The 12798-nt window shown below is 39.3% G+C and overlaps 1 protein-coding gene across 1 annotated transcript in view; it reads right to left on the reverse strand.

The window, feature by feature from the left end:
• Positions 1-1483: 1483 nt before the first annotated feature.
• The window catches only part of SLC1A1 (solute carrier family 1 member 1), an 86101-nt gene continuing 74786 nt past the window's right edge, over positions 1484-12798 (reverse strand). Inside the window, exons 8-12 of the mRNA XM_049773427.1 lie at positions 12138-12245; positions 10078-10200; positions 9530-9724; positions 4784-4918; positions 1484-2494 (exon numbers count right to left, since the gene is read on the reverse strand). Of these exons, the coding sequence (XP_049629384.1) occupies positions 2248-2494; positions 4784-4918; positions 9530-9724; positions 10078-10200; positions 12138-12245 (808 nt within the window). The 3' untranslated portion in view covers positions 1484-2247. The remainder of the gene's footprint in view (positions 2495-4783; positions 4919-9529; positions 9725-10077; positions 10201-12137; positions 12246-12798) is intronic.

Consider the following 12798-nt stretch of genomic DNA (forward strand, 5'->3'; position numbering starts at 1 on the left):
CAGTTTATAAAGTCAGTATATTTCAGTCTTTTAATGCCCACTGATTAATATGAAGAACTGTTACTTTTTCCCAAGCCTTGCCTTTTCATTCTTGGGAATTAACAGTTATGAAAAATAAAATAAAATTAGTTGACCAGTCTCCACCTTTCCATATCCATCTGAGTGAGGAGGGAAAAGAACTGATTAAAGGAAGAGAAAAAGGGAAGAAAGAATAATGGAAATGCTTATTCAGACATAAATGTTAACACTTTTCTCATTTATGAGTTAACAGTGGTGTGTTGAGTCTGGTTAAAAACCGACTTCAAAATTGGAGGCTGACCTGCAGCTCATGAACCATTCTACCGATTTAAGTGTCTCTAATTAGAGCAACCTTCAAGGGGATTAGACTCTTTCAGCTCATCCTAGTAAACAGATAATTCAGTTGCATTGACTTGGATTGATAATTGCTTTCTATAACTATCATTTACATTTCAGAACTCACATTGAATCACTGATTCATATTTATGGTGTTTACAAGACAATTCAGTATCATTCTGAGTTCAGGTGTATGTGGTCAATACTGAACATTTATTTACTTTCCCTGATCTTTGGCACAGTTTCTTGGTTCCTAAATATAAAGTGTACAGGCTTAAATTGACTAATCAATACTTCTGAAACATGACTATTTTGGATCTCACTGTAAATACAGAGTAATGATTATTTACAAGAAGGGAGACAAAACACAGACTTCAATAAATTATTTTCATAAAGTATCAGAAGAATGACAAGCAATGGATTTTAGTGAGCAGGGTCAAGATGATTTAACAACTAGTTAGAACAATCATCCATGGAGAAGACAAGTCTCTTATATTGAAAGAATTTCCCCTAACAATAGATACCAATGTCAGGAATTTATTCTGTTAAGAATTCAGGGCAGGAATCTCCTTTTCTGGTCAATGTGGCTAGTTTAACCAATTGAAACTTGGTAGTCTTGCCACTCTTGTTTGGGTATAGATGAACCAAATACTGACATTCTTCTGGCCACATCCAGCTGTGCTCAGGTCTTACTCTTGGCTCTGAGTTCTGGGATCACTGCTGGTGGGCTCAAGGAACTTAAGTGGAACCTGGGCTGGCTGTGTACACCCTGCACCTGCCCTCTGTCCTATCCCTCTGGCATCATTACTGCCATTTAAAGTGGGTGTAACTGATCTTAGAAGAAAAAAAGCCTTCAATTGGGTAAAGAAAACTTCTAGCTTCAGGTAAGTGATAGATTTGCATGCAATCTTAAAGAGCTGATAAGGAATCCTTTCTAGCAGTAGACTCCGGAAGCTGTAACTGAATGGCAAGAACCACTTCAAAGCATCATGATAGCAAATCTCAGCTTTGGAGTGGACACACAAATGTGAAACAATAAAATAAATCACAGAATTTCTCCTCCTGGTGCTCTTGAGAGAGAAGTCTTGATGAGCCCTGAAGCATATACAAATTGGAATCATAATTGCTGTTCAAGTATAAGAAGAGCTCTTTATTTCACATTTACATTGTCAATTCTAATCTGTCTTAAAGATTATATGAAAATAATAAATATATACATATATATATCTAGCTCTATACTCAACACGGGGTTAAGTGTTTTCAGCATCACAATACAGTACATTGAAAAAAGAACCCTTCTCTTTCACCTATAAGCCCCACCCCCACCTTCAAATTGTTATTGCAGAATTGTGCTGGTCTGTTTTCTTTCAAAGCAATTTCTTTGAAATTGGTCGGACTTGAGTTCAAAATGGACAATTTGGCACTTTTACTGGGGGCTGAGGTGGTTTGTATGCATTGTAATCTATAAAAATGATAGAGGTCAAAGAAATCATGCCAATAGAAAGCTTGAGTAAAAATTTGTAGACAGTGACAGAGTATTTTTTTAAAAACCCAGAACACATTGAAAAAGCATTTTCTTTTCCATGTCCATTGCCTAATTTCAACAGTTATACTTTATGTGCTTCCAAAATTAGAATTTTGTAATTCCAGATAATACAGCTATTTTTTTTAAAAAAAAATCAATTTCAAAATCATCTTACCACCCCCAAACCCCAGAACCCGAGAGCAAAAGTTGTGAATCCAAATATAGAAAACAATCAAGGTCTGTGTATCAAATCAAATGTACAACTGCCCAAAAGTGTTTTTCTTTTTCTTAATTATAGTTTGCATTTTAAGAGATGACTCATGGGGATGTCCTTCATCATTCCCGTCATCTTAAGGAAGCCACAGGCTCTAGAACTGTGAGGTCTGGGTAAATGAGATGGTGTCGGACTTGTCTACAGCAAAGCCACCATTGACATATGACTTTTTGGTGTCTGAGTCGTCATTCTCGAGCATTGTGGATTCCAGTGCAAAGGGGTTCTCAATGTTGACTTCAGAGGAAACATCCATCTGCTCCAGCTCCTTCTGAGAGAGCTTCTCAACAATGCCTGTCCCAAATGCATCACCAAGGACATTCACCACTGTCCGGAACCGGTCCCTGTGGAAGAGAAAGGATAAGTAAGATAGGAGGTCCAGATTGCATTTTCTTTCACAGTTCTACAGGTGAAGAGCTAAAGTGTTGGGTTACAAAGTAAGCAAACAGAAGCAAAAACCATTGTGACATGGGGATTACAGATAGAGCATACAGACACCCCTGCATCTGTATTTTCCATGTTACAATGATTTCCTCAAATACTAGTACAAATGCTTTCTTTCCCCTCTTCCTAAGGGGGGAAAAAAAAAAACAAACAGATTTTCTGGTGCAGCTGAAAGAGGATCAGAATTTAATCAGTCTTTCCCCACTAACCTCTCTTGTGAGTTTTCTAGGTACATTTTTTTGGCCAAAAAATAATGTGGATGTTTGTGAGTGGAGGGCTGTGTGTGTCAATGGGAATGTGTGTGAACTCACGTGAACCTATATTCAAGTGTTATGTATGTGTGTGCGTGTGTACGATTCTGGCTCACTCTTTACTACAAAAGGATATTCTAGAGGTAACTCAGTGGACATACTGCAGAGCACAGTCAGAAAGCTCTAAGATATCCTCAGAGAGCTGGAGCAGAAGCTGGTGGTAGGAGAATGTAGATAGAAGGAATACTGAAAGGAGTGTATGTATGTTTTTTGTTTTTTAATTTTTTAATTTTTTATTATGAGGACAAAGATGCAAAGAAAGAGGACAAGATAAAGTTACAGTGGGAGGACAATGTATGTATGTTTTTTGATACTAGAGCATTGCTGGTAGGAAACTGTGTACAAGATTATGCCGATAAAAAAAAACCTAGAAACATAAAAGAACAAAATACTTTCACATGTCCATTCTGGATTCCCTTTTTTGTTACTTAACAGGGCGATGGATTGAACTAGATACTAGCTAGTTTATACAATGGACCAAATTTGGACCATTCAAGTATTTTGAGTGAGTGGTTCTAGGAAAAGATAGGGAGAGTAAAGTAGAAATCCACCATCACTACTAGAAAGAAAATAGAAAGTCTCAATGAAGTTTGTCTTTGCAAGAAAGGAACTCCCCTAAAATGGGCCTTGTAAAATTAGCAATTTTGAGGTGCACTCTACATTCACTGCTTTCCAGGTGCAGGAGCTTCTGTATTCTGGGACACCAAGCCACACAGATTTGCTTTCAGCTGCAATTTCTTAACTGAGCATTGTCCTCTTTAGCCCCTACTGGTCCTATAAGTAGACTCAATATGGATCTAATTTTACCCCTGATGCCCAGTGAGCAGAATGATAACAAGATATTGGAAGATACAATATGGGTATTAAAAATAATATTTTTTTAGGCCATACTTGGTGGTGCAAAGAGAACCATATGAAGTTCAGGGATCAAAACTAGATCAACCATGTGGAAGGCGAGTACCTTCGCACTGTATTCTTTGGTCCCTCAATGATAAAACTGGGGTCCAGTTTTTTCTGAACTAACTTTGGGACCAAAGAAGGCATGCTCTCACCCAGATGTTTTGCTGCATTTCTTAGTTGTATGTATGAACATGTGTGTATGTGTGTGCAGATAGAAAAAGAGGAGAAATAAGTTGTTGGCTGAGGCCTAAATGGTCCTACTCATTCCAACCTGAACAATACTACAATTTATTGAGCACTTAACTGCCTAGAAGACACTATTTTGTTTGTTTTGGGGTCACACCCAGCCATGCTCAAGGCTTACTCCTGGCTTTTCATTCAGGAATCACTCCTAGTCAGCTTGGGGGGGGGGGGTCATATGGGTTGGCTGTGTGTAAGGCAAGCTTCCATACAACTGGGACTCAGTGAAGGTTAAGGAATCTATTTAAGCTCTATCAGCAAGTATGATACTGCAAAGGGAATCTAAACCCAAGTCCTAAAACCTTTAATTGTGTCTCTGTCCTTGTGAGTTCTAAAGGTATTTGGAAGGTGGGGTTGCTTCTGAAACAAGCTGTGAACCTGTTACACTATCCAAGGGCTGGGAAAGGCTAGTATGGATGGAGGTTGGAATGTTTGTGGCCTTGTCCAGATTCATCACTTTATTGTTTTATATCTATCTTATTCCACACCCAGTTCTTAACCTTGAGATTAGCAGGTATAATGAGCCAGAGAGCAGTGGCTTATTAAAATCACTGCTGGAAGTTATGGTGAGTTAATTTTTAAGCATGCTATCAGATGGCCTGGTCAGAGATAAAGGGAAGCAGCAACAGCTGACTCATTAAGCAATCTGTAGAGAGAATGATGACTGATTGCAGAGTATGCATGGCTAAGGAGACTGTCTTTTTAATCAGCCAAGGGAGTACATTTATATCAACTCACAGGAACCAGTCCACAGCGATGATCAGAGTGACATCCTCAGCAGGCAGGCCCACAGCACTCAGCACGATCACCATAGTCACCAGGCCAGCCTGGGGTACACCAGCAGCTCCAATGCTGGCAGTTGTAGCTGTGACACTAGTCAAATACACCAGTAAGAAAGAAGTTAGATGCCCGTTTCTCCTTTCAGGACCCCTTGGACTCAGGAGTTAGTCCCCTGGTTACTGCTGCTAAGCCTCAAATTGGCCAGTGCAGATTGGATATCTGAGCAGTAGCTCTGCCTGGTTTAAGAGCTATGGGAATACTGAGGGAATAATGTTCTTTCAAGAGGAAATGTGACAAAGAAGATAGAGGAAAATTACAGAGAGTGAGCAAGTGAGATAGTGAAGACAAGTTTCAGTCCTGGGGTACTTATGAATAGCTTTATTCATTCATTCATCCATTTATCCATACTAAACAACCTAGTACTAAGTACCTCTGTTTTTTTCTTTTATAAATTCGTCACTAATTTATTGACCATTTTATCAGAGCCAAAAAATTAGGATACTTTGAAGGATGGAGAGGGTTAGTGGGTAAAAGGGCCAGACAAGGCAGATAAAGCAGGCTTTTTCATGCTTTTTTTTTTTTTACATGATAGTTGTTATTGTAGTTATTTCTCTAACTGAACTCACCACTCTTCGTGGTAAACTTCATATCGTGGGCCAGATGAGGGTTGAAAGGACTGGCCTACGATATGAAGACTGAATGCTTTCTTGACATCATAATACCTCTCTGGGAGATGTCCTTTGTTATACTGAATTGAGAAATGGCTTTGGATACTGTTCAAGGTATGTGTTTATTACCTATTCTTCCTTTTTGTGCAAGAGAGAGATCTGGAACCCATGTAGGGTAGCCAGTTGAATGTCCCTGTGATGTATTTAAAACCTGCTACACAGTTTTTAAATAAAGATATTAAAAACACATACACACACAAAGATACCTGCTAAATTTCTTAAATAAATTAAAAGTTATTAAAAAGTGATTCCTGCTGAATAGAGACAGTATATAATGAAAATAGACCTGTGGACTTTGACAGCAGAGTTGAGATTATTAAAGGCAAGAAAAGGGAAATGGAGGCATTTTGGTAATAGGTATAGTTTGGTTACATACAAATGTCATAAGAGAGGTTTACATATGAAATGACTGCTTAGATTCTAGGCCCCAACCTTATTCCTCTCCCAGATTATAAAAAAAAGAAAAAAACCTGGAATCAGGGACAAAGTTCTGAGGCATGAAGGACTTGACAGTCATGTGAGAGGCTCCTGAGTTCAGTCCTCAGCATCAGATCTTTAGAGCAACACCAGGAATGCTGCCTCTTACAAAAAAAACTTAGAACAATATAGGAATATTATGACTAAGGTAGAGAGAAGGGATTCATAACAAAATAGCAAATAACTCAGGCCAGAGTCATAGTACAGAGATTTATGCATAGGACAGTGCTTGCCTTGCACGCTGCTGACTTGGACTCGATGAGCAGCATTCCATTAAGGCCCCCGTGCCCCACCAGAAGAGATTTCCAAGCTGAGAACTAGGAGTAACCCCTGAGAATCACCAACTGTGGCCAAAAACAAACAAAAAAAATCGCAAATACCTGAAAGAACTGTCACCTCATATCCTTAGAAATCAGTTGAGCGTGGATTGACTGTGCTGAGAGGCAGGAAGGAAAGGGCCCTTGAAAATGTGAAAGTAATTACCACTAGAACCACATGATGAATGTGACTGTGGAGCAGCAACTTTCAGCAGTATGATTTAATATACTTGCTTTTATTCAGATTACCAGACTCGACTTAAATCCCTTTGACACAGGTTGCTTTAACTACCAATCATGCAAAAATCAATGCAGCTTCCTCACCAAATACTACCATCTATTTGGTCACCTGTTAAGTCAATTTCAAGAAAACTGAACACACTGAGTATTGGGAAGAATTTTTAAAACACATTGTATTAAAAATGGTCAATTTAATATATGCATATAATTTATAATACCAAGTATTGGGATGCAGGAGCAAATCAACTCTATAAAATACAGACTTAACCTGAAGTAGCCATGGGGAACTAATTTTATCTAAAACTTCCACTCTAACCTGAACTACAGACTCCAAATTTATTCAAATCCCCCAAACCCAGCATTTCAAAGTAGTGCTGTCCAGTAAAACTGTAATAGGTATAATGATGGGTACTATTTATCTAATCACAGAAACTTTCTATGTCTGTTCTGTTCCATTTGATAGTCCAAAATTGAACAGTACAGTGCTGTTCCAGAAAAACAAATCTGGCAAAATTTACTAATAGCATTTTCATCATTTTCAAGAGCAATTTTAGTTTTCAGTTGACCAGAATTCCCTGAAGTATCTGACTCCATTGACCATTAATTTCATCACTGAAAAAAAAAATCTATCTTCACTGGGTTTCTATGGCATTGTGGTTTCTTGGATTACTTTATACCTTTGTTTTTTCTTATTCTCTTGTTTGGGTGCCTATTCTCTTGTTTAGGTCCCCCTTTTTTGCTGGATGTTTTTCATGATCAGGCATTAGTTTTTTTTTCTTCTGTAAATTCTCTTCATGTGTTGCCATCCACTGCTGACAGTTACGAAGTACCCATGATGTAAGCAGTGTTCTAAGCATTTTATATGCATCATCTGATTTAATTATCACTGCTTGCAGTAAATGTGGGTACTATAATTATCCTCATTTTACAGGTGAGAAAAAAATGCTTAGAGAATTCAAATAACTTGGCCAACGTCACAGTTAATCATGGTGAAGCTAAAACTCAACCACAGATAACGACTCGTAATTCGCATACTTGATCACCCACCACCTTTAAGCTGATGATCCTAACTTCTATACTTACTATAGAACTCACTTTTCTCACTGCATATTTCCGCAGGAATTTCAACATCATTTCAAATTCAGTGTGTCAAAAAGTGTAATCTTTATATTCCCACCTAAGAGCTGTTTTATTCGTCTCTGTTCTGGCATGTGACATCCACCAATATGGAAATAGCCACCAATCTTGGGGGTCATTCTTGTCCCTCACTCTGAATCCAATAGATGCATGTTCTTATTTTGGACCTCTAAGCAGAGCTGAGGGGTCCAGAGATCACCCCAACAACATTCAAACTAGCTTATGTGAGCCCACTGATGGGGCACTACACTAGGGCCACACAAGGCTACACTTGGTCATGTTTAGGGAAATGAGGTAATCAGAATTGAACTCAGGGTCTCCATATGCCAGTCAGGGACTCTGATTCCATGATCTTATGTCCCTGTCTCAAAATACTGCATTATAAACTACTTTACTTTCATTCCTACTATTACTGCCCTGATGTAGGCTTCAAAAAATTTACCTGGAACTACTGCAATAATGTTTGAACCATTAATTCCATTTTATAGGACCTCCTCTCACCCAGTCTATACATCGCATTGCCAAGTTACTTTTATAATATATGCTTATCTGTCCATGATGTGAAGGAAAATAAATCTCCTATGGCCTTCCCATACATGATCTTTTATTATAAGATTCCTGCCTCTCATTTCTCTATGTTCTCCATAAAAGCTTTTTATGCCTACTAGGCCAATATTCTTTTTATCAGGGCCTGATTACACCACAAGCTCTTAAATATACTTTTTTAAAATCCAAAATGCTCTCTTTTGGGGCCAGAGAGATAGCACAGTAGTAGGCCTTTTGTCTTGCATGCTGCCGACCTGGGACAGACCAGGGTTCAATCCCTGGCATTCCATATGGTCCCCTGAGACTGCCAGGAGCTATTTCTGAGCACAGAGCCAGGAGTAATTCCTGAGTGCTGCCAGGTGTGGCCCCAAAACCAAAAATAAAAAAAGAAAGAAAGGAAAAAAAAGATCTCGTGTGTGTGTGTGTGTGTGTGTGTGTGTGTGTGTGTGTGTGTGTGTGCGTGCGCGCGTGCTATTTGAGCTTCAATGGATAGTACTCAGGTTACTTTTGACTCTACACTCAATAATTATTGAGAGCAATAGCACAGTGGGTAAGATGCTTGCAGCCAATCCGGGTTCGATTCCCAGCATCTCATATGATCCCCCAAGCCTGTCAGGAGTCATTCCTGCGTGCAAAGCCAGTATTAAGTCCTGAGCACCACTGAGTGTGGCCCAAATCTCTTCCTACCCTCTCCACCTTATCTCCATTAAAAAAAAAAAACGGAATTACTCCTGGTGATGTTGGAGGAACCATATGGAATGCCAGGGCATGAGTTGGCCTTGTGCATGGAAAAAATAATAAAATAGCCCAAATGCTTTTCTTAGCTTCCCTTTTGTCTAATAAATAAAATTTTAATCCTCTTCAAGATTTAACTTAACTTGCCCTCATTTGGGAAACCTTTCCTCAACTTCTCAGGAACAGCCAACTAACCTTTGGTGCTTTGTGCTCCTAAACCTTTTATAACCCTTCTAATTCTTGGCATTTATTTAAATATATGTATCCCTAATCATCTGGGAACCTTTTAAAAGGCTCTTATTCAATCTTAAGCTTTGAAATTCCTCCTCTGTATCAAGTTTCTAATGGGTGCACTGAATTGAGAATAGTGCTGCCTTTAGAGAGCCAGCCCCTGGCTGCTTAGAATCCCATTATCCCTGTACGTGGAGTTGTGCTTATTCTTGGGAAGTAGCTTCATAGACCTGGAAAATTATCAAGGACTCAAGGCAATTCCAGAGAAGCACATGAGTAACTTCATGCCCCACCTGATAGTGATGATTTGCCCAATGCTCAAGTCCAAGTCATTTAACTGTGCAATAAATATAGCAGCCACTGCTTCGTAGAGGGCAGTCCCATCCATGTTGATCGTGGCACCAACCGGTAACACAAATCTCGTGATCCGCTTGTCCACTCGATTTTTTTCTTCAGCACAGCGGAAAGTGACAGGCAGTGTTGCTGAACTGTGATGAAAAAGAAAGGGCATGAGTGCTAGCCCTCGGTGCCTGTCTGATGAGACAATTCTGGTTCCAAACACTAAACAAATAGGCCCAAGTCACACTCAAATGGTGGCAGACTCAAAAGAGGAGCTGGCTTGCCAGTTTTTCCATTTCCCTAATAACATTTTTCTGGGCTACAGGTCAAAAAGACGGGTAAAACATATTCAAACTGGTGAAGAAATACATTTACTGACATGGGTAGAGAATACAGATACCCTTTCTGGAGTTGAAAGCAACTACAAATAGCCTGGGCTGACACTAAGGCTTCAACAAATGACATAAGAATCTATTGGTACACACATTCTTCTTTTCTTTACCTTGATGAGATCATGAGAGCTGTGAGGAGAGCCTGGGCCATTCCCATTGCAAATCGGAAAGGGTTCTTTCGTACTATTATGAAGTATATCAGTGGCAGGATTACAATTGAGTGGATTGCAAGCCTAGAAACAAGAGAGAAATATTTCATCAGTGTTACCAGCTCTTCATCACTCCATAAAGTCCTACACTCAAACATCTTAAAAAAAATTTTTTTTTTCTGGGGCCGAAGAGATAGCACAACGATGGGTAGGGTGTTTGCCTTGCACACAGCCGAACCAGAACAGACGGTGGTTCAAATCCCAGCATCCCTTATGGTCACCAGAGCCTGCCAGGAGCAATTTCTGAGCACAGAGCCAGGAATAACTCCTGAGTGCCACCAGGTGTGACCCAAAAACAAAACAAACAAAACCTGTTTTTCTCTGAAAGTTAATTTTCATGACCCAGGAAGACAATGAGAAGTAGGGTGTGATATATTTCTCTATTCTACATATGGGGATGTGGAGGCTCATTCAGAAAATAGAGTGTAACTTTTACTGATAATTTTAGAAGCTGAATCCAAATTTCAAAACTCACAGAATAATTACTTCATGCAACCATGTTCTATTCATGCTATATATGTGTTAAAAATGCTTTGCAATCACCATCTGCTGAATTTTTCTAGGGGGAGCACCCTTCCTGTTCCAGATCTTACTTTTGGCTCTTAGCTCAGGGATCACTCCTGGTGGGTTTAGGGGGCCATATATGGTGGAAGGGGTTGACCCTGGGCCAGCTATATGCAAGGTAAATTTCATACCCAGTGTACTCTCCTCTTGTCCCTTGCTAAATTCTTAGTCTCAAAGACAGTAAAACTCATTCCCTTCCCTTCCAGATAACTTTTTCTTTCCTAGGTTAAGCTGATCCTGTTGGTGGCCTCACACAAACCTCTATAATCAGCCCCTGTTGTCTTGTTGGATGCTCCACATTAGGAGGGAAATCAGGGGGTGCCATAAGGAGGCAGTTCCTATTATATAGTCAGGCTTCAGTCAGGATTGACTCTCATTTCAATATTATATTAGCTTTCAAAAAACTAGGGTATTTTTTCTCTCTCTATACAAAACATTAAATTTAAGAAAAATGACTGCTCTGGTAGAGGATGTATATGTAAGTGACAAGTTAAAAATTAACATATTAATTGTTCAAAACTGAAATAATATGAACTGGTCATTGCAAAAAATAGACCTCCAGCAAGAATGTGTTTTTGATAAATAGATTAAGAATCAAATGCTCTGTGATGGAAACTCTCAAAGTAATTGAATCCCAAGAGATGATTTCATAGCTCAAGTTGAGTGTTTATAGGGCACTGATCTATGGGAGTTAAATTGATGATGTTTACTCATTTCCTTGGTCAATAATTTTGAGCATATATGATATATTCTGTCCCCTATATCTGAGGGCACAATTCACTACTATCCCACCACATCTTCCCACAAAAAATAAACAAACAGTATATAGGTTTTAATAATATGCAAGAACCTAACTCCTGGTGCCTTTCTGCTTTATAAAATTGCTACCAGTCTGCAGTTTCCTAGCATGCTCTTTAACACTGTGTTGATGCAGGCCACAGCAGTAGTTACTAGCCCTACCATCAGGATTGGAAACCACCAACCAACTCATTACCATTGAGTAATTGAAGTCTTATTTCACTTAGCCCTACCTGTCTGATTTCTTTCAAGTTTAGAGTATTAGAGGTGGACACTAAGTATTATGTGCTGGAGGGGATAAAGACCAAGAGAATTTACTAGAGGGTTTTGCTCTTGTTGCAAAAAAATAATTTTACAACCACTAATAAAGGCAGTGAAAAAGGCTGATGGAGGTTCTGCCAAGATCTGGCAATTAGCACAGTGTGATCCACCTCCAGTGCAGCTGGTAAAGGGCACCTCCACCCCCTGTTCTTATCTCTGAACCCCATCTTTCCCTGCACATAGGAAGAAACTAATTTTAACCAACTGCAATGGGTCCTTTCAGCAGCAATTCATGGGTACAAATGAAATTTCTATTTCTCTTATTGGCTCTGACATACCCAGACAGGACAGTAGCCATGTAAAGGCCCAGCTTGCGGAATATATCCCAGTCTTCCACTTCTATGATTTTCCCAGCAATCAGAAACAGGATACCCAGTGGCATGTAACTAGAAGTAAGCACAATAAAGACAATTTCATTATTGGATTGTAGGGGCATTCGAAAACCAACCAGGTCATGCTTACTCAGCTTGGTGCAGGTACTCATTTGTGGGAGAACAGGGAACACAGGAAGTCAAGGTCCTAGTGGACCATGCAAGTTTTAGGTTTTAGAACCTGTTTAAACCTTACAACCCACCTTTCTAAACTACCTGAATAGGGCAAAACTGGCAGGAAAATATTAAATTGGTGCACATCCCATGTCTGGCTCCCAGATAGAAATACTTCCTGCCAGTTAGAACCTCTATGAACTTGACCCTTCAAATAAAGCTTTTAGGCTCTTCCTAGCCACATCATATATTTTCAGTCAGTACTATCTGCACCAGAACGATATAGTTAGAAGAGTGGTGAAAATATATATTTGCAGAATACTCATTGCATGACTGCCATTGGGTTCATTATTTTACTTGCATCATTTTTCTTCCCCAACCTCACGTAGACTTTATTGTGTGTGTTGGTTCTTTTAGTATATATGCTGCAGAAGCAAGACATGTTTTGTTTGTT

This window comes from Suncus etruscus, chromosome 1 (assembly GCF_024139225.1).
Source record: "Suncus etruscus isolate mSunEtr1 chromosome 1, mSunEtr1.pri.cur, whole genome shotgun sequence".
Classification (NCBI taxonomy): Eukaryota; Metazoa; Chordata; class Mammalia; order Eulipotyphla; family Soricidae; genus Suncus; species Suncus etruscus.